The sequence below is a fragment of the Leuresthes tenuis genome, unplaced genomic scaffold, assembly GCF_036924035.1.
Source record: "Leuresthes tenuis unplaced genomic scaffold, fLeuTen1.0.hap1 SCAF_17, whole genome shotgun sequence".
NCBI lineage: Eukaryota > Metazoa > Chordata > Actinopteri > Atheriniformes > Atherinopsidae > Leuresthes > Leuresthes tenuis.
The window spans coordinates 296,863-314,756 of NW_027325371.1; the positions used below are offsets into that span (position 1 = coordinate 296,863).

The 17,894-nt window shown below is 51.3% G+C and overlaps 1 protein-coding gene across 1 annotated transcript in view; it reads right to left on the reverse strand.

Moving 5' to 3' along the window:
• Window positions 1–888: 888 nt before the first annotated feature.
• The window catches only part of LOC140273034 (integrin alpha-3-like), a 41,636-nt gene continuing 24,630 nt past the window's right edge, over window positions 889–17,894 (reverse strand). The window contains exons 15-29 of the mRNA XM_072368559.1: window positions 16,764–16,900; window positions 14,744–14,887; window positions 14,212–14,309; window positions 13,890–14,058; window positions 12,422–12,508; window positions 12,255–12,334; window positions 12,103–12,180; window positions 11,042–11,144; window positions 10,795–10,971; window positions 10,523–10,639; window positions 10,281–10,391; window positions 9,357–9,455; window positions 9,157–9,282; window positions 8,851–8,993; window positions 889–1,001 (exon numbers count right to left, since the gene is read on the reverse strand). Of these exons, the coding sequence (XP_072224660.1) occupies window positions 8,892–8,993; window positions 9,157–9,282; window positions 9,357–9,455; window positions 10,281–10,391; window positions 10,523–10,639; window positions 10,795–10,971; window positions 11,042–11,144; window positions 12,103–12,180; window positions 12,255–12,334; window positions 12,422–12,508; window positions 13,890–14,058; window positions 14,212–14,309; window positions 14,744–14,887; window positions 16,764–16,900 (1,628 nt within the window). The 3' untranslated portion in view covers window positions 889–1,001; window positions 8,851–8,891. The remainder of the gene's footprint in view (window positions 1,002–8,850; window positions 8,994–9,156; window positions 9,283–9,356; window positions 9,456–10,280; window positions 10,392–10,522; window positions 10,640–10,794; window positions 10,972–11,041; window positions 11,145–12,102; window positions 12,181–12,254; window positions 12,335–12,421; window positions 12,509–13,889; window positions 14,059–14,211; window positions 14,310–14,743; window positions 14,888–16,763; window positions 16,901–17,894) is intronic.

Consider the following 17,894-nt stretch of genomic DNA (forward strand, 5'->3'; position numbering starts at 1 on the left):
GTATCAAATGCAGCTCTGAGATCCAACAGGACAAGAAACAAGTCCGCTATCAGAGGCTAAGAGGAGGTCATTGGTAACTTTCACCAGTGCTGTTTCTGTGCTATGATGCACTCTGAATCCTGACTGAAACTCTTCAAACAGATTATTTCTGTGGAAATGATCACAAAGAAGAACTTTAGACAAAAAATGGAGATTGGATATAGGTCGATAATGTACTTGATGATACATCCGTGATGATAGTGGGAAGGATTCCATGAATCTTCTCTCTGACCCTGAACGCATCAACGCACACCACCAAATTATTTTAAAAAAAGTTTAATATTATCAACATACAGGAAATATAATTAAAAACATTCACAAAACCAGTAGGACGCACTTTCACAAAGCCTGATGCTGCTTTCAGGTGCTGTCAGAAATATCATAAATGTACAAATTAAGCAGGAAACGTTCTCACAAAGCATGAACACCTGAAAGCAACATGGATGATTTTACATGACTCTGCACAGGGGTCCATGAAGGCAGCACAGAGAAAGAAACCTCTGCAGCCATGTTTGGGGATTAAAGAAACGTTCCACTTTTCTATGCTGTTGCCCTAAAGGTTTAAAGCTAATTTCCTGTTGATCAGTTTTACATCAATAGCCGTCCTCTGATTGGTCCTGACAGACAGGTGGGAAACATCAACAAACACAAAAACAGGTTTCAGATACAGATCACAGAATGTCAGGTTACAGGTGTTCATATGACAGCAGGGAGGCGGCCGGTTAGGTCCAGTTTGGTCTGGTTCAGGATGCGTTTCCATGGAAAAGGCAAGTCTCTCAGGGAGTCTCAGTCCAAAAAGTGACCCAGTGTTTGTGTGACTTCCTGTTTCTGGGTGAGTTCACCTGGTCATGGATCAGGAACCCGTCAGCGTCCAGGTGCTGCCGCTGATCATTTTTACTCATAATCCTCCCCTGATGGACCGCCGCCGTCTGCCACGCCCCCCGACGCACGAAGAAACCGCACTGTGGAGAAAATACTCTGTTAGAGACCTCAAGTGTCCACACAGCAACCGCCAACAGGTGAGCAGGTAAACAGGTGAGAGGGTAAACAGGTGAGCAGGTAAACAGGTGAGAGGGTAAACAGGTGTAACAGGTGAGAGGGTAAACAGGTGAGCAGGTAAACAGGTGAGCGGGTAAACAGGTGAGCAGGTAAACAGGTGAGCAGGTAAACAGGTGAGAGGGTAAACAGGTGAGCGGGTAAACAGGTGAGCAGGTAAACAGGTGAGAGGGTAAACAGGTGAGCAGGTAAACAGGTGAGAGGGTAAACAGGTGAGCAGGTGTAACAGGTAAACAGGTGAGCAGGTAAACAGGTGAGCAGGTGTAACAGGTAAACAGGTGAGCAGGTGTAACAGGTAAACAGGTGAGCAGGTGTAACAGGTAAACAGGTGAGCAGGTAAACAGGTGAGCAGGTGTAACAGGTAAACAGGTGAGCAGGTAAACAGGTGAGCAGGTAAACAGGTGAGCAGGTGTAACAGGTAAACAGGTGAGCAGGTAAACAGGTGAGCAGGTGTAACAGGTAAACAGGTGAGAGGGTAAACAGGTGAGAGGGTAAACGGGTGAGCAGGTAAACAGGTGAGAGGGTAAACGGGTGAGAGGGTAAACAGGTGAGCAGGTAAACAGGTGAGAGGGTAAACAGGTGAGAGGGTAAACAGGTGAGCGGGTAAACAGGTGAGAAGGTAAACAGGTGAGAAGGTAAACAGGTGAGCAGGTAAACAGGTGAGCAGGTAAACAGGTGAGCGGGTAAACAGGTGAGCAGGTAAACAGGTGAGAGGGTAAACAGGTGAGCAGGTAAACAGGTGAGAGGGTAAACAGGTGAGCAGGTGTAACAGGTAAACAGGTGAGAGGGTAAACAGGTGAGCAGGTGTAACAGGTAAACAGGTGAGAGGGTAAACAGGTGAGCGGGTAAACAGGTGAGCAGGTAAACAGGTGAGAGGGTAAACAGGTGAGCAGGTAAACAGGTGAGCAGGTAAACAGGTGAGCAGGTAAACAGGTGAGAGGGTAAACAGGTGAGCGGGTAAACAGGTGAGCAGGTAAACAGGTGAGCGGGTAAACAGGTGAGCGGGTGAACAGGTGAGCAGGTAAACAGGTGAGCGGGTAAACAGGTGAGCAGGTGAGCAGGTAAACAGGTGAGAGGGTAAACGGGTGAGCAGGTAAACAGGTGAGCAGGTAAACAGGTGAGCAGGTAAACAGGTGAGAGGGTAAACAGGTGAGAGGGTAAACAGGTGAGCAGGTAAACAGGTGAGAGGGTAAACAGGTGAGAGGGTAAACAGGTGAGCGGGTAAACAGGTGAGAAGGTAAACAGGTGAGAAGGTAAACAGGTGAGCAGGTAAACAGGTGAGCGGGTAAACAGGTGAGCAGGTAAACAGGTGAGCAGGTGTAACAGGTAAACAGGTGAGAGGGTAAACAGGTGAGCAGGTGTAACAGGTAAACAGGTGAGAGGGTAAACAGGTGAGCGGGTAAACAGGTGAGCAGGTAAACAGGTGAGAGGGTAAACAGGTGAGCAGGTAAACAGGTGAGCAGGTAAACAGGTGAGCAGGTAAACAGGTGAGAGGGTAAACAGGTGAGCGGGTAAACAGGTGAGCGGGTAAACAGGTGAGCGGGTAAACAGGTGAGCGGGTAAACAGGTGAGCGGGTAAACAGGTGAGCAGGTGAGCAGGTAAACAGGTGAGCAGGTAAACAGGTGAGCAGGTAAAACTGGATGTCAGAAAACATTCAGCAGAGTTCAGATGTAGTGTGTGAGCGGCGCCACGATCAGGTGACCAGATAAACTGTTTCATCAAAACTTCACATGCTTTCCAAGCTTTGATAAATGTTTTCTTTCCAGTTTTTTACTGTTTTTATATTTTCTCTGATTGGTTAAGAATCTAGTGGGTGTGGCCTGATCTCCATCGGTGGATGTGTCAGTAGGAACATTATCATGCTTTCAGATAAAAGCCAGGTTAAAGATTTGTTCAAGATGCTCATCAATAATCAGGCAGATGTTCAACAGGTGAAATAAAACGGAGAACAAATCGTATTGATGAAGTATCGACTGGAAACAGAGAAGCACCTGAAGGAAGAGATTCACCAAAATAAAAGCCCCAATTTATCACTAAAATGGCAGTAAAGAGTCAGTAAAATGTAGGAGATGGTAAACATTAAGAAAACAGTAAACAGGCAATAAACAGCCAGTCAAAAGAAAGCAAAGAATAAACAGCCAGTAAACAGTTAGTAAAATGCAAATAGTCAGTAAACAATCAATAAACAGTAAACCGTAAAGCACCAACAGAGAGTAACCAGTGAACAATCAAACATTAAACTGTAAACAGTCAGTAATTAGTAAACAGTCAGTAATTAGTCAGTAAATAGTAAACAGACAGTAATTAGTCAGTAAATAGTAAACAGACAGTAAATAGTCAGTAAATAGTAAACAGACAATAATTAGTCAGTAAATAGTAAACAGACAGTAATTAGTCAGTAAATAGTAAACAGTCAGTAAATAGTAAACAGACAGTAATTAGTCAGTAAATAGTAAACAGACAGTAATTAGTCAGTAAATAGTAAACAGACAGTAAATAGTAAACAGACAGTAATTAGTCAGTAAATAGTAAACAGACAGTAATGTCCACAAATGTCTGAGTGACATTAAAATCTGGCTATAACAAAATTTTCTCTCCCTAAAGAAAAATCCATCCATTCCTGTCTGACCTCCTCCATGTTGCCACTCCAGCCTCAGATCCTCCTCAGATCCTCCTCCCATCCACCCCACTGTACCCCCTCAGATCCTCCTCCCATCCACCCCACTGTACCCCCTCAGATCCTCCTCCCATCCACCCCACTGTACCTCCTCAGATCCTCCTCAGATCCTCCTCCCATCCACCCCACTGTACCCCCTCAGATCCTCCTCCCATCCACCCCACTGTACCCCCTCAGATCCTCCCCACTGTACCCCCTCAGATCCTCCTCCCATCCACGCCACTGTACCCCCTCAGATCCTCCTCCATCCTCCCCACTGTACCCCCTCAGATCCTCCTCCCCATCCACCCCACTGTACCCCTCAGATCCTCCTCCCATCCACCCCATTGTACCCCCTCAGATCCTCCTCCCATCCACCCCACTGTACCTCCTCAGATCCTCCTCCCATCCACCCCACTGTACCCCCTCAGATCCTCCTCAAATCCTCCTCCCATCCACCCCACTGTACCCCCTCAGATCCTCCTCCCATCCTCCCCACTGTACCCCCTCAGATCCTCCTCCCCATCCACCCCACTGTACCCCCTCAGATCCTCCTCCCATCCTCCCCACTGTACCCCCTCAGATCCTCCTCCCCATCCACCCCACTGTACCCCCTCAGATCCTCCTCCCATCCTCCCCACTGTACCCCCTCAGATCCTCCTCCCATCCTCCCCACTGTACCCCCTCAGATCCTCCTCCCATCCACCCCATTGTACCCCCTCAGATCCTCCTCCCATCCACCCCACTGTACCTCCTCAGATCCTCCTCCCATCCACCCCACTGTACCCCCTCAGATCCTCCTCCCATCCACCCCACTGTACCCCCTCAGATCCTCCTCCCATCCACCCCACTGTACCCCCTCAGATCCTCCTCCCATCCACCCCACTGTACCCCCTCAGATCCTCCTCCCATCCACCCCACTGTACCCCCTCAGATCCTCCTCCCATCCACCCCACTGTACCCCTCAGATCCTCCTCCCATCCACCCCACTGTACCCCCTCAGATCCTCCTCCCATCCTCCCCACTGTACCCCCTCAGATCCTCCTCCCATCCTCCCACTGTACCCCCTCAGATCCTCCTCCCATCCTCCCCACTGTACCTCCTCAGATCCTCCTCCCATCCACCCCACTGTACCCCCTCAGATCCTCCTCAAATCCTCCTCCCATCCACCCCACTGTACCCCCTCAGATCCTCCCCACTGTACCCCCTCAGATCCTCCTCCCATCCTCCCCACTGTACCCCCTCAGATCCTCCTCCCATCCTCCCCACTGTACCCCCTCAGATCCTCCTCCCATCCACCCCACTGTACCCCCTCAGATCCTCCTCCCATCCTCCCCACTGTACCCCCTCAGATCCTCCTCCCATCCACCCCACTGTACCCCCTCAGATCCTCCTCCCATCCTCCCCACTGTACCTCCTCAGATCCTCCTCCCATCCACCCCACTGTACCCCCTCAGATCCTCCCCACTGTACCCCCTCAAATCCTCCTCCCATCCACCCCACTGTACCCCCTCAGATCCTCCCCACTGTACCCCCTCAGATCCTCCTCCCATCCTCCCCACTGTACCCCCTCAGATCCTCCTCAAATCCTCCTCCCATCCACCCCACTGTACCCCCTCAGATCCTCCTCCCATCCTCCCCACTGTACCCCCTCAGATCCTCCCCACTGTACCCCCTCAGATCCTCCTCCCCATCCTCCCCACTGTTCCCCCTCAGATCCTCCTCCCATCCTCCCCACTGTACCCCCTCAGATCCTCCTCCCATCCTCCCCACTGTACCCCCTCAGATCCTCCTCAAATCCTCCTCCCATCCACCCCACTGTACCCCCTCAGATCCTCCTCCCATCCTCCCCACTGTACCCCCTCAGATCCTCCCCACTGTACCCCCTCAGATCCTCCTCCCCATCCTCCCCACTGTTCCCCCTCAGATCCTCCTCCCATCCTCCCCACTGTACCCCCTCAGATCCTCCTCCCATCCTCCCCACTGTACCCCCTCAGATCCTCCTCCCATCCTCCCCACTGTACCCCCTCAGATCCTCCTCCCATCCTCCCCACTGTACCCCCTCAGATCCTCCTCCCATCCTCCCCACTGTACCTCCTCAGATCCTCCTCCCATCCACCCCACTGTACCCCCTCAGATCCTCCTCCCATCCTCCCCACTGTACCCCCTCAGATCCTCCTCAGATCCTCCTCCCATCCACCCCACTGTACCCCCTCAGATCCTCCTCCCATCCACCCCACTGTACCCCCTCAGATCCTCCTCAAATCCTCCTCCCATCCACCCCACTGTACCCCCTCAGATCATCCTCCCATCCACCCCACTGTACCCCCTCAGATCCTCCTCCCATCCACCCCACTGTACCCCCTCAGATCCTCCTCAGATCCTCCTCCCATCCTCCCCACTGTACCCCCTCAGATCCTCCTCAAATCCTCCTCCCATCCACCCCACTGTACCCCCTCAGATCCTCCCCACTGTACCCCCTCAGATCCTCCTCCCATCCTCCCCACTGTACCCCCTCAGATCCTCCTCAAATCCTCCTCCCATCCACCCCACTGTACCCCCTCAGATCCTCCCCACTGTACCCCCTCAGATCCTCCTCCCATCCTCCCCACTGTACCCCCTCAGATCCTCCCCACTGTACCCCCTCAGATCCTCCTCCCCATCCTCCCCACTGTTCCCCCTCAGATCCTCCTCCCATCCTCCCCACTGTACCCCCTCAGATCCTCCTCCCATCCTCCCCACTGTACCCCCTCAGATCCTCCTCCCATCCTCCCCACTGTACCCCCTCAGATCCTCCTCCCATCCTCCCCACTGTACCCCCTCAGATTCTCCTCCCATCCTCCCCACTGTACCTCCTCAGATCCTCCTCCCATCCACCCCACTGTACCCCCTCAGATCCTCCTCCCATCCTCCCCACTGTACCCCCTCAGATCCTCCTCCCATCCACCCCACTGTACCCCCTCAGATCCTCCTCCCATCCACCCCACTGTACCCCCTCAGATCCTCCTCCCATCCACCCCACTGTACCCCCTCAGATCCTCCTCCCATCCACCCCACTGTACCCCTCAGATCCTCCTCCCATCCACCCCACTGTACCCCCTCAGATCCTCCTCCCATCCTCCCCACTGTACCCCCTCAGATCCTCCTCCCATCCTCCCCACTGTACCCCCTCAGATCCTCCTCCCATCCTCCCCACTGTACCTCCTCAGATCCTCCTCCCATCCACCCCACTGTACCCCCTCAGATCCTCCTCAAATCCTCCTCCCATCCACCCCACTGTACCCCCTCAGATCCTCCCCACTGTACCCCCTCAGATCCTCCTCCCATCCTCCCCACTGTACCCCCTCAGATCCTCCTCCCATCCTCCCCACTGTACCCCCTCAGATCCTCCTCCCATCCATCCCACTGTACCCCCTCAGATCCTCCTCCCATCCTCCCCACTGTACCCCCTCAGATCCTCCTCCCATCCACCCCACTGTACCCCCTCAGATCCTCCTCCCATCCTCCCCACTGTACCTCCTCAGATCCTCCTCCCATCCACCCCACTGTACCCCCTCAGATCCTCCCCACTGTACCCCCTCAAATCCTCCTCCCATCCACCCCACTGTACCCCCTCAGATCCTCCCCACTGTACCCCCTCAGATCCTCCTCCCCATCCTCCCCACTGTTCCCCCTCAGATCCTCCTCCCATCCTCCCCACTGTACCCCCTCAGATCCTCCTCCCATCCTCCCCACTGTACCCCCTCAGATCCTCCTCCCATCCTCCCCACTGTACCCCCTCAGATCCTCCTCCCATCCTCCCCACTGTACCCCCTCAGATCCTCCTCCCATCCTCCCCACTGTACCTCCTCAGATCCTCCTCCCATCCACCCCACTGTACCCCCTCAGATCCTCCTCCCATCCTCCTCCCATCCACCCCACTGTACCCCCTCAGATCCTCCTCAGATCCTCCTCCCATCCACCCCACTGTACCCCCTCAGATCCTCCTCCCATCCACCCCACTGTACCCCCTCAGATCCTCCTCAAATCCTCCTCCCATCCACCCCACTGTACCCCCTCAGATCCTCCTCCCATCCACCCCACTGTACCCCCTCAGATCCTCCTCCCATCCACCCCACTGTACCCCCTCAGATCCTCCTCAGATCCTCCTCCCATCCTCCCCACTGTACCCCCTCAGATCCTCCTCAAATCCTCCTCCCATCCACCCCACTGTACCCCCTCAGATCCTCCCCACTGTACCCCCTCAGATCCTCCTCCCATCCTCCCCACTGTACCCCCTCAGATCCTCCTCCCCATCCTCCCCACTGTTCCCCCTCAGATCCTCCTCCCATCCTCCCCACTGTACCCCCTCAGATCCTCCTCCCATCCTCCCCACTGTACCCCCTCAGATCCTCCTCCCATCCTCCCCACTGTACCCCCTCAGATCCTCCTCCCATCCTCCCCACTGTACCCCCTCAGATCCTCCTCCCATCCTCCCCACTGTACCTCCTCAGATCCTCCTCCCATCCACCCCACTGTACCCCCTCAGATCCTCCTCCCATCCTCCCCACTGTACCCCCTCAGATCCTCCTCAGATCCTCCTCCCATCCACCCCACTGTACCCCCTCAGATCCTCCTCCCATCCACCCCACTGTACCCCCTCAGATCCTCCTCAAATCCTCCTCCCATCCACCCCACTGTACCCCCTCAGATCCTCCTCCCATCCACCCCACTGTACCCCCTCCCATCCACCTCACTGTACCCCCTCAGCACCATGGGGAGGCAGAGCCTTCAGCCGCTCTGACCCCAAACTCTTTACCACCTGACATCTGAAACATTGACTCTCTTCTCATCTTCAAATCCAGACTCAAAACTTATCTGTTTAAGACTTCATATTCACTTTAAGTTCAACTGCACCGTCTTCTTCTATTTGTTATTAGACATTGTTTTATTAATAGTTTTTATCTGTTTTGTAAAGTGTCCTTGATTTTTTTGAAAGGCGCTTTTAAATAAAATGTATTATTATTATTAGTAGTAGTAAACAGTCAGTAAACAGTCAATAAAAAAATCATTAATCATTCAGGAAACAGTCAGTAAACAGCCAGCAAGTGGTCCTTACAGCAGGGCTCTCTGACAGCTGCATGCCCAGCCTCAGAGCTCCTAGGTCAGCCTGTCGCTCTCAGACGGCTGGGTCTTCATGTGGGCCTTCTGGGTCTTTGCCTGGTAAAGCTCCCTGGTGCTTGCTCTCCTGAAGAACCCACACTGAACAGCAGGGGGCAACATGTGAACAGTTTACCAACCAGCATGTGGCGCTCAGGTTACAGATGAATGATGACAGAACTGAAAGTAAATAATGACGCTGCCGTGGACTGTACCGGATCCTGAAACCAGACCAGGCTCCAGGCTGGCCTGCCGGCTCACTTACCTTCCAGAGGAGGAGGCAGATCAGACCCAGCAGCAGGACCCCAGCCAGCACAGACACAAAAATGATCCACAGGGGGGCGCCAGAGTCGAGCTGCAGTCCAAACTCTGGATAGATGTATATCTGGATCTGCAGACAGGAAGAGGAGGTTCAGGAAACCACAAACACCCTGACAGGGTGTGAGCTCTGCTGCAGCCTGTTACCTCTGAGCTGTGAGACTCCATGTTGATGGCAGATTTGTCAGTCTGCAGCTTCAGAGTGGCCCGTCCTCGAACCAGAACACTGCTCGCATCGCTGTAGTCCTGAAACACAACAGGAAACGATGACTGAAAGGCCGACAGTTACACAAAGGAAAGCTTCTGTAGTACAAGTCAACAATAAGGTGATTCTAAGTGTTTCATTTAGAACATAAAAACATTAAAAGCAACATTTACAAAAAAGTGCAGCGACAGTTATGAGTCCTTCAGTTCAGTTAAATCAGTTCATTAAATGCAGGAGTCCTTTAGTCCTGGAAATATTCTCCAGGTGAGAGTCGGCTGACTTCATAACTGACCTGATCTGTCTGCTGAAGTTCAGCTCTGAGTCCGTAATAACCCCCAGACTCAAGCTGAGCTCAGACCTGCTGTTTCTTAACTCCAACGACTCCAAACTGTGGATCATCCAGTTGGCTGTTAGTTACCGAGTGTTTGTCAGGGATTATAATCCCCAGGTGATACAGGGATCTGAGTGTCGTCTGCATATCTGTGGCTTTGCTGCTTATAATCTGAGCCGGTGGCAGAATGTTGAATAAAAGAGGCCCCAGAATTGAACCCTGAGGAACTCCATATGACATTTAAGCAAGTTTAATTTTCGTGTCTTTATTGCTTGTTTTGCATTGGTTTTTGGTTCCTTCATTTCTGTTTTGTAGAGTTTTCTCAGTCGTTGTTGACCTTTGACCTGGTCATACGACCTGGAGGTTGTATGTGTCCATGTTGAGTTGGTGTTTGATTGGGTTTTGTTTTTCCAGTGCTGGTTTCTTTTGTACCATAGTGTGACCATAGAGGTAAACAGGATGTTGCCACCACATTAAAATTTGGAGTCGACAGAAGCATTAACCTGACAGATGTTGACAGCAGTGCAGTTTGTACCTCGATCATGGTGGAGTTCCACAGGCGGCTGCTGACCCTGAGAGTCGCAGAGTTGTTCATGTTGACCAAAGGACAGACAAACTTCACACATTTGGCCCCGTGGACGCAGTCCTGCAACATGGTCATGTTTCATGAAGCCTTACAGTCTGAAAACATCATCTGAACCATGAAACCACATCTGGAAAAGCTTCCATCCTTACCAAAAGTGTCTGCATACTTTTAACTGTCTGTTTGTGACGTACCAGAGTGTAGGACTTCCTCTTCTGCCCCTGTAGGTGAAGGACGTCTTCCTGCTCCCTCTTCTTCACTTCCTCCTCCTCCAGACTCCTCTTCTTCCTCTTCTTCTCCTCTTTTGACAGCTGAGCAAACAGGAAGAAGAGATGTTTAACTCGGGGACACATTCTTCGGATCCAAAATGTCCTAAAAACCCTTCAGATGATACAAGCCTTTATTCTGAAAGGAGTCAGACTTTTACTCTGAAAAGTGTGTGTGAGGCTGGTGCTGCCATGGTTACCAACAAGCTGAGTGGATTGACGATGTTGCTGGGTGGAGCGCAGCGGCGCTCTGAGGTGCCGTCCAATTGGATCTCCTCCAGGTACAGCAGCCACTTCCCATTGGTCGCCTCCATCGGCCAATCAAACTCCACCTCCAGGTTGCCTAGGTGACCCAGTGGCTTCCCATTGATGTCCACCTGTCAGGGAACACCTGGTTACATCTGCCCTGCTGCTACCTTTCAACAGTCTGGATGTTTTCAGACAAACCTGGAAGGTGAAGAGCAGCAGACTGCCGACATCCTCCGTCTTCTTCATGGCCGATTCACCGGTCACATGACCGCTGAAGGAGGTGGGGCCTGGCGATTGGATTCTGTCAGTAACCAATCAGAGCGCCTGTTCTTAGAACCAACGAACATTTATCCAAGATTCATTCTGTGATACGGGATTTTTACACACTTTATAATACATAATGAGTCAATAAATTATAAACTCATGTATAAATAAATAATCATTTTTTAGAGTTTAGATTCAACACTGTGCAGTTCCAGGAAATCCATCAGATGTTAACTTTCATGTGCAGGTGAAACAGGAAACATATAGAAACCTGACAGAAACAACATTTTAGGCCTCAAATATTCACAAATCACGCTGCCAAAAAGTAAAAGTAAAGTATATCATGGCCTTCTAATCATATTTCTGTTCCGTTTGTGACCACCAGGGGGCTCCACCAAAGCTGGAGGTCATGAAATGTCTTCAGCTTCAGCAGAATCTCTTTTATTTCTTTTATCAGACCAGGTTTAACATAAAATAAGTAGTAATAAGTGTTGGGTTCGTCAGTTTAGTTTCAGCATCAGTCTCAGGTCCAGCAGAAACTTATTTTTATTGTACTGATCTAAGATTTATTCTTATTCTTTTCTATGAGTGTTCTGGCAGCAGCTGAGGGCCGCAGAAACAACAACAATACGCACAGTTTTAAACATCAAACATAAAAATAACTAATTATTTTTATCACCACAGTCATCAAAGACCAAATCAGTCAATCAAACTTTATTCATAAAAGCAGTTTTCATACATTAGAATGTAAGTTTGTTTGTTTCTACCACAGTGATCCCACAGCTGTCCGAGCAGCCAGAGAGGGAAGAACTGGCAGATAGTCGTGTGACTTTAGCTCTGCAGGGTCGCCTTCTTTGAGTTATGGAAGAAAAAGACACATTTCCTCATAGAAGAAGTTTTATTTGTGAATAAAGAGGGAATAAAAAGATGGTGAAATGCTAACTGTAAGATAATAATCAGAGAGCTCCATGCACCCTGGAACTGTTTGTACTCACAGAGTCAAAGACGTCTGCAGGGAATAGTCCACCAACATGGAGACGGATACCGGAGACAGATCCGACTGCTCGCTGAGCCTGAAAACACGAGAGACACGACTCAGAACCGGACCGACAAACACAGCCAGGCAGCAATGTGCGGGAAGTCCTACGTGGAAAGCTGCAGCAGAGACTGGATCTCCCTGGAGTCCAAACTGATCTCAGACGGCTGAAATTTGATCAGCACCTGGACCTGAAACACAGCACAGACCGGAGAGTCTCAGCAGGAGTACCGCGGTGCAGAAGGTAGTTCTACTGCTGGTTCTGCAAGGTTCTGTACCTTCTGGTTGCTTCTGAAAGGATTGCCCAGCTCACACAGAAGAACGGCATCCTCAGAAGAACACTGCACTGCTGCTGAGGCGTCGCCCTGAAACATGAACACAGGTCCAATGAAGACCACATCCCTCAGTGTCCAGGTCCAGGTCCAGGTCCTGTCAGACCGGTCCAGGTCCTGTCAGACCGGTCCAGGTCCTGTCAGGTCCAGGTCCTGTCAGGTCCAGGTCCTGTCAGACCGGTCCAGGTCCTGTCAGACCGGCCCAGGTCCTGTCAGACCGGCCCAGGTCCTGTCAGGTCCAGGTCCTGTCAGACCGGTCCAGGTCCTGTCAGGTCCAGGTCCTGTCAGGTCCAGGTCCTGTCAGGTCCAGGTCCTGTCAGACCGGTCCAAGGTCCTGTCAGGTCCAGGTCCTGTCAGACCGGTCCAGAGTCTCTCAGCACCATATTAAATCTGAAGTCAAACCCAGTTGTTCTGGACCAGTCTGAGTCCAATAGTCCATTAAAGTCTAAGGTCAGGTTAAATGTGAGGTGCTGCTCACTCATGGCTGGAGCTAACCCACTGACCAGAAACATTCTTTTCTGGATGAGCCCATTTCCTCCATTTTTCACCTTAAACTCCCCCAGGCTGCAGCTAACATTCAGTTTAGGCACTAAGGTGGTTGCAAAGGTCTTCGTGCAACAGTTGAACTCCTTTTAAGGTATTTAAGGGAAGCTTTGGGACCAAGTTCAGGTGAAGGAATTCTTTACTATCATGGAAATCTCATCTTAAAATGATTCATGCCATCGTTCTCTGGTCTTTGAGCATTAAAGATGTGGTGCAACATGTGGGTATGTGGGAGCCCCCCCCCCCCCAGGCAGGAGGCTGCGGAGCATCAACAGCAGGAGGCTGAGGAGCATCAACAGCAGGACCACCAGCCTGAGGAGCATCAACAGCAGGACCACCAGCCTGAGGAGCATCAACAGCAGGACCACCAGCCTGAGGAGCATCAACAGCAGGACCACCAGCCTGAGGAGCATCAACAGCAGGAGGCTGAGGAGCATCAACAGCAGGAGGCTGAGGAGCATCAACAGCAGAACCACCAGCCTGAGGAGCATCAACAGCAGGACCACCAGCCTGAGGAGCAGCTTCTACCTGGAGCTGTGAGACCGTTAACTCTGGAGGACCACAGTAGTCCCTGCTGCCCCCCCCCCGTCACTTTAACTCCACTGGTACAGGACTGTTGAATACTGCTGTGTCTCTTCATTTCCCTTCTTTGCCATTTCTTTTTTATTTTATGTGTTATTGGGCTTGGACCAGAGTAGGCAGGTTAGTTTCGCCCCATTCTTGTTTTAGCAGGAATCCCTGAAACCGTGCCTCGGATCTTAGTGGCTTAAGGCAGCTCATTAAGGTCCTGGAAGGCGTCTGTCTGGGGTCAGTCCAGGTGAATGAGCGCCGCCCGGTGAGACACGTTAAACCTGACATTTCTTTTCAGCACCTTGGTTTGGACTCCGGAGTAGATCAGTAACGGCGGGATGCTGATGCGTAAGACGGCGTGGTGCGCCTCCTCTGCCGGTCGGGCCCCAGACGGCGTGTTGCTGACGTTGACCTCCAGAAGCAACCGCTTGATGCTGCCGTCGTAGAACAACACCTGTGTGCCCTGCTGCCTGCACACACAGAACACCCACATCAGCCCGCCACTCGGGTTCTGGCCAGAACCAAGCCGTCGGCTCCGATCACACGATCATGGTCCCGTGGTTAAGCGTAATCAGTCAAATCCATAATCAATCGATGTGATCAGCTGGGCTCAGCCCACTCACTCCGTGAACGGCTTCTGGTTCTCATCAGTGAACCGGGCCGACATCTGCAGGTTACTGTGGCAACGGTTATCAGAACCACAGGCCTTCTGCAGGTGGATCTGAGCGGAGAGAACACAGTGCAGTTAAAGTTCTGACCCATTCTGTGCGGGTTCTGAAGTTTCCCCACATGAACTCATGTCTTCTCTTTGGTTCTAAACTGATTCTGATCCCAGTTCTGATGGGTTCCATGAATTTTGTTTGGTTCTGACCATTTCTAACAGGTTCTGAGATGGATTCTAAGTCTTTCACTTTTGAACTGGGCCAGATTCTAACTCTTGTGATCCACCTGGACATGGACCGGGACATCTGGGTTCTGGTTTATTCTTATCTGAGTTCTCTTTGGATTTTTATTGAGTTCTGTAGGTTCTATTGGGTACTGACTTATAATTTGTGACTTCTGGTGGGTTTATTTGGATGGGTTCTGACCTGGGTTCTGATGGGTCGTGGTACTGTATGTCAGCTCCAGGTACCTTATGTATGGATGGGTTCTGACCTGGGTTCTGACGGGTCGTGGTGTCTGGCTCAGCACGGGGAGGCGTTTGAGGTCCTGAACAGCGTTTCTTTTCTTCGGAAACCTTTCATACAGAGAGACGTTCAGGGAGAACACCAGAGGCTCCACTTTGTCTTGGATCGGGTTCTGCAGAACAAAAGCACACAGAACAGAACGTGAGCCGCACCTCGGTTCTGAGCAGCTGTTGGACCTGAAGCTGAGCGAAGGACCAGGTTTTAGGTCTCTGCCGGCCGAAAGGAAACCAGGGTGGAAGCAGGCGGAAACCAGGAAGTGAACGATTTTAGAACCGCAAACAGTGGGTCAGGACCGAAACCCTAACCCCTGAACCAGCAGAGGAACCTGCAGGAGAACCGGACCCAGTCATGTCTGTCAGCAGCAGAGGAACCAGCAGGAGAACCGGACCCAGTCATGCTGTGTCTGTCAGCAGCAGAGGAACCTGCAGGAGAACCGGACCCAGTCAGGATGACCCAGTCATGCTGTGTCTGTCAGCAGCAGAGGAACCTGCAGGAGAACCGGACCCAGTCATGCTGTAACTGTCTGCAGAAGAGGAACCAGCAGGAGAACCGGACCCAGTCATGCTGTGTCTGTCTGCAGCAGAGGAACCTGCAGGAGAACCGGACCCAGTCATGTCTGTCAGCAGCAGAGGAACCAGCAGGAGAACCGGACCCAGTCATGTCTGTCTGCAGCAGAGGAACCTGCAGGAGAACCGGACCCAGTCATGCTGTGTCTGTCAGCAGCAGAGGAACCTGCAGGAGAACCGGACCCAGTCATGTCTGTCTGCAGCAGGCTGATTGACTCCCAGCACTAAAAGCTCTCGCTGACAGACCGAACAGCCCGGCTTATCTCCACCAGCAGAACTTCCTCTGATTGAACTGTAATCAGATGCCTGCCAGCAGGTGGCAGAACCTCACTTCCTTTCTTTGGATGAATTATTGTTCAGCTCAGTTCTGATGCTGGTTTCAGGTTAACTTCACCCAGGAATTCTGTGTGTGTGTGTGTGTGTGTGTCTGTGTGTGTCTGTGTGTCTGTGTGTGTGTGTCTGTGTGTGTCTGTGTGTGTGTGTCTGTGTGTGTCTGTGTGTGTCTGTGTGTGTGTGTCTGTGTCTGTGTGTGTGTGTCTGTGTGTGTCTGTGTGTGTGTGTGTGTGTGTTACTGTGTGTGTGTGTGTGTCTGTGTGTGTCTGTGTGTGTCTGTGTGTGTGTGTCTGTGTGTGTGTGTCTGTGTGTGTCTGTGTGTGTCTGTGTGTGTGTGTCTGTGTGTGTCTGTGTGTGTGTGTGTGTGTCTGTGTGTGTGTGTCTCTGTGTGTGTGTGTGTCTCTGTGTGTGTGTGTGTGTCTGTGTGTGTGTGTGTGTGTGTCTGTGTGTGTGTGTGTGTGTCTGTGTGTGTGTGTGTGTGTGTGTGTCTGTGTGTGTGTGTGTGTGTGTGTGTCTGTGTGTGTGTGTGTGTGTGTGTGTGTGTGTGTGTCTGTGTGTGTGTGTGTGTCTGTGTGTGTGTGTCTGTGTGTGTGTGTGTGTGTGTGTGTGTGTGTCTGTGTGTGTTACAGTGTGTGTCTGTGTGTGTGTGTGTGTGTTACAGTGTGTGTGTGTCTGTGTGTGTGTGTGTGTGTGTGTGTCTGTGTGTGTGTGTGTGTGTGTGTGTGTGTGTGTGTGTCTGTGTGTGTGTGTGTGTCTGTGTGTGTGTGTCTGTGTGTGTGTGTGTGTGTGTGTGTGTGTGTGTGTCTGTGTGTGTTACAGTCTGTGTCTGTGTGTGTGTGTGTCTGTGTGTGTCTCTGTGTGTGTCTCTGTGTGTGTGTGTGCTTGTGTGTGTCTGTGTGTGTGTGTGTGTGTGTGTGTGTGTGTGTGCTTGTGTGTGTCTGTGTGTGTGTGTGTGTGTGTGTTACTGTGTGTGTGTGTGTGTGTGTGTGTGTGTCTGTGTGTGTGTCTGTGTGTGTGTGTTACAGTGTGTGTCTGTGTGTGTGTGTGTGTGTTACAGTGTGTGTGTGTGTGTGTGTGTGTGCGTCTCACCAGCAGCCCGACTCTCAGGGTCTCACACCGTCCTCTCGGCAGTGACAGGTACCCTGAGAACACGCTCTGCATGTTGCCCTGGAAGCGGAGGCGTGGCTTAAAGCTGGTGACATCAGCAGTCAGGGTGAAGTGGACGGCTGAGACAGGAAGGCAGAGGACTGAGTTCAGCTTGTGCAGGACTTCATGAGCAGAAAAGTTCAGGTAACAAACTGCAGATTCTCAGTCATCCAGGTCCTGGTGACCCAGAAACTGATGGTTCAGATATGAGGGGAACCAGTCCAAAGCAGACCCTGATGCACCTCAGCAGAATCAGGGGCCCGGTCCAACATCAGTCCAACAGAACATTCCTCATCACTGAGACTCTAAGGAAAGCTCTGAGATGAGATCATAGTGTGACGGTTTGCTTTGTGCAGGACCTTGATTGTCCAATAAAATCTGCTCCACCTCGAGGGCAAATATGGACTCTTCCAAGCCTCTACTAAAGAAGAACTAAACTGATTAACTATATTTGTGTTTATGGCATGTTGATGACCCCTCGCCCAGTTAAAGGGGAACTCCGGTCAAACCGAGACCTTATTTCTGCATGAAATACGTTCATCTGCTCACTGAGAACAGTTTGGTGAAAGTCGGCGTCCTTCAGAAGATATTTAGATAACTGGAGATCCATATAACGGAGTGAACGGGGCTTAGAGGATGCAGCCTCTAAATAAGGCATTATCTGTCTTTATTTCACCAATACTTTAAGAACAATGAATGGATGAACGTGTGCTATAGCTCTGTTAGCTCATAGCTCTGTTAGCTCATAGCTCTGTTAGCTCATAGCTGCTGTTAGCTCATAGCTCTGTTAGCTCATAGCTGCTGTTAGCTCATAGCTGTTGTTAGCTCATAACTCTGTTAGCTCATAGCTCTGTTAGCTCATAGCTCTGTTAGCTCATAGCTGCTGTGTTATTGTTATTGGAGACTATTGGGGGGCTCATAGAGGGCTTTCTACACACTCGTCTACTGGGATGATGTCATCGACACCCCCCTGCAGCACAGCTCATTCACTCCAGTAAGAACGTCCATCTTACTCAAAGTCGTCGTCACGTTGTCAAAATCTGATAAATATCCTGCCATGTTGCACAAAACTAT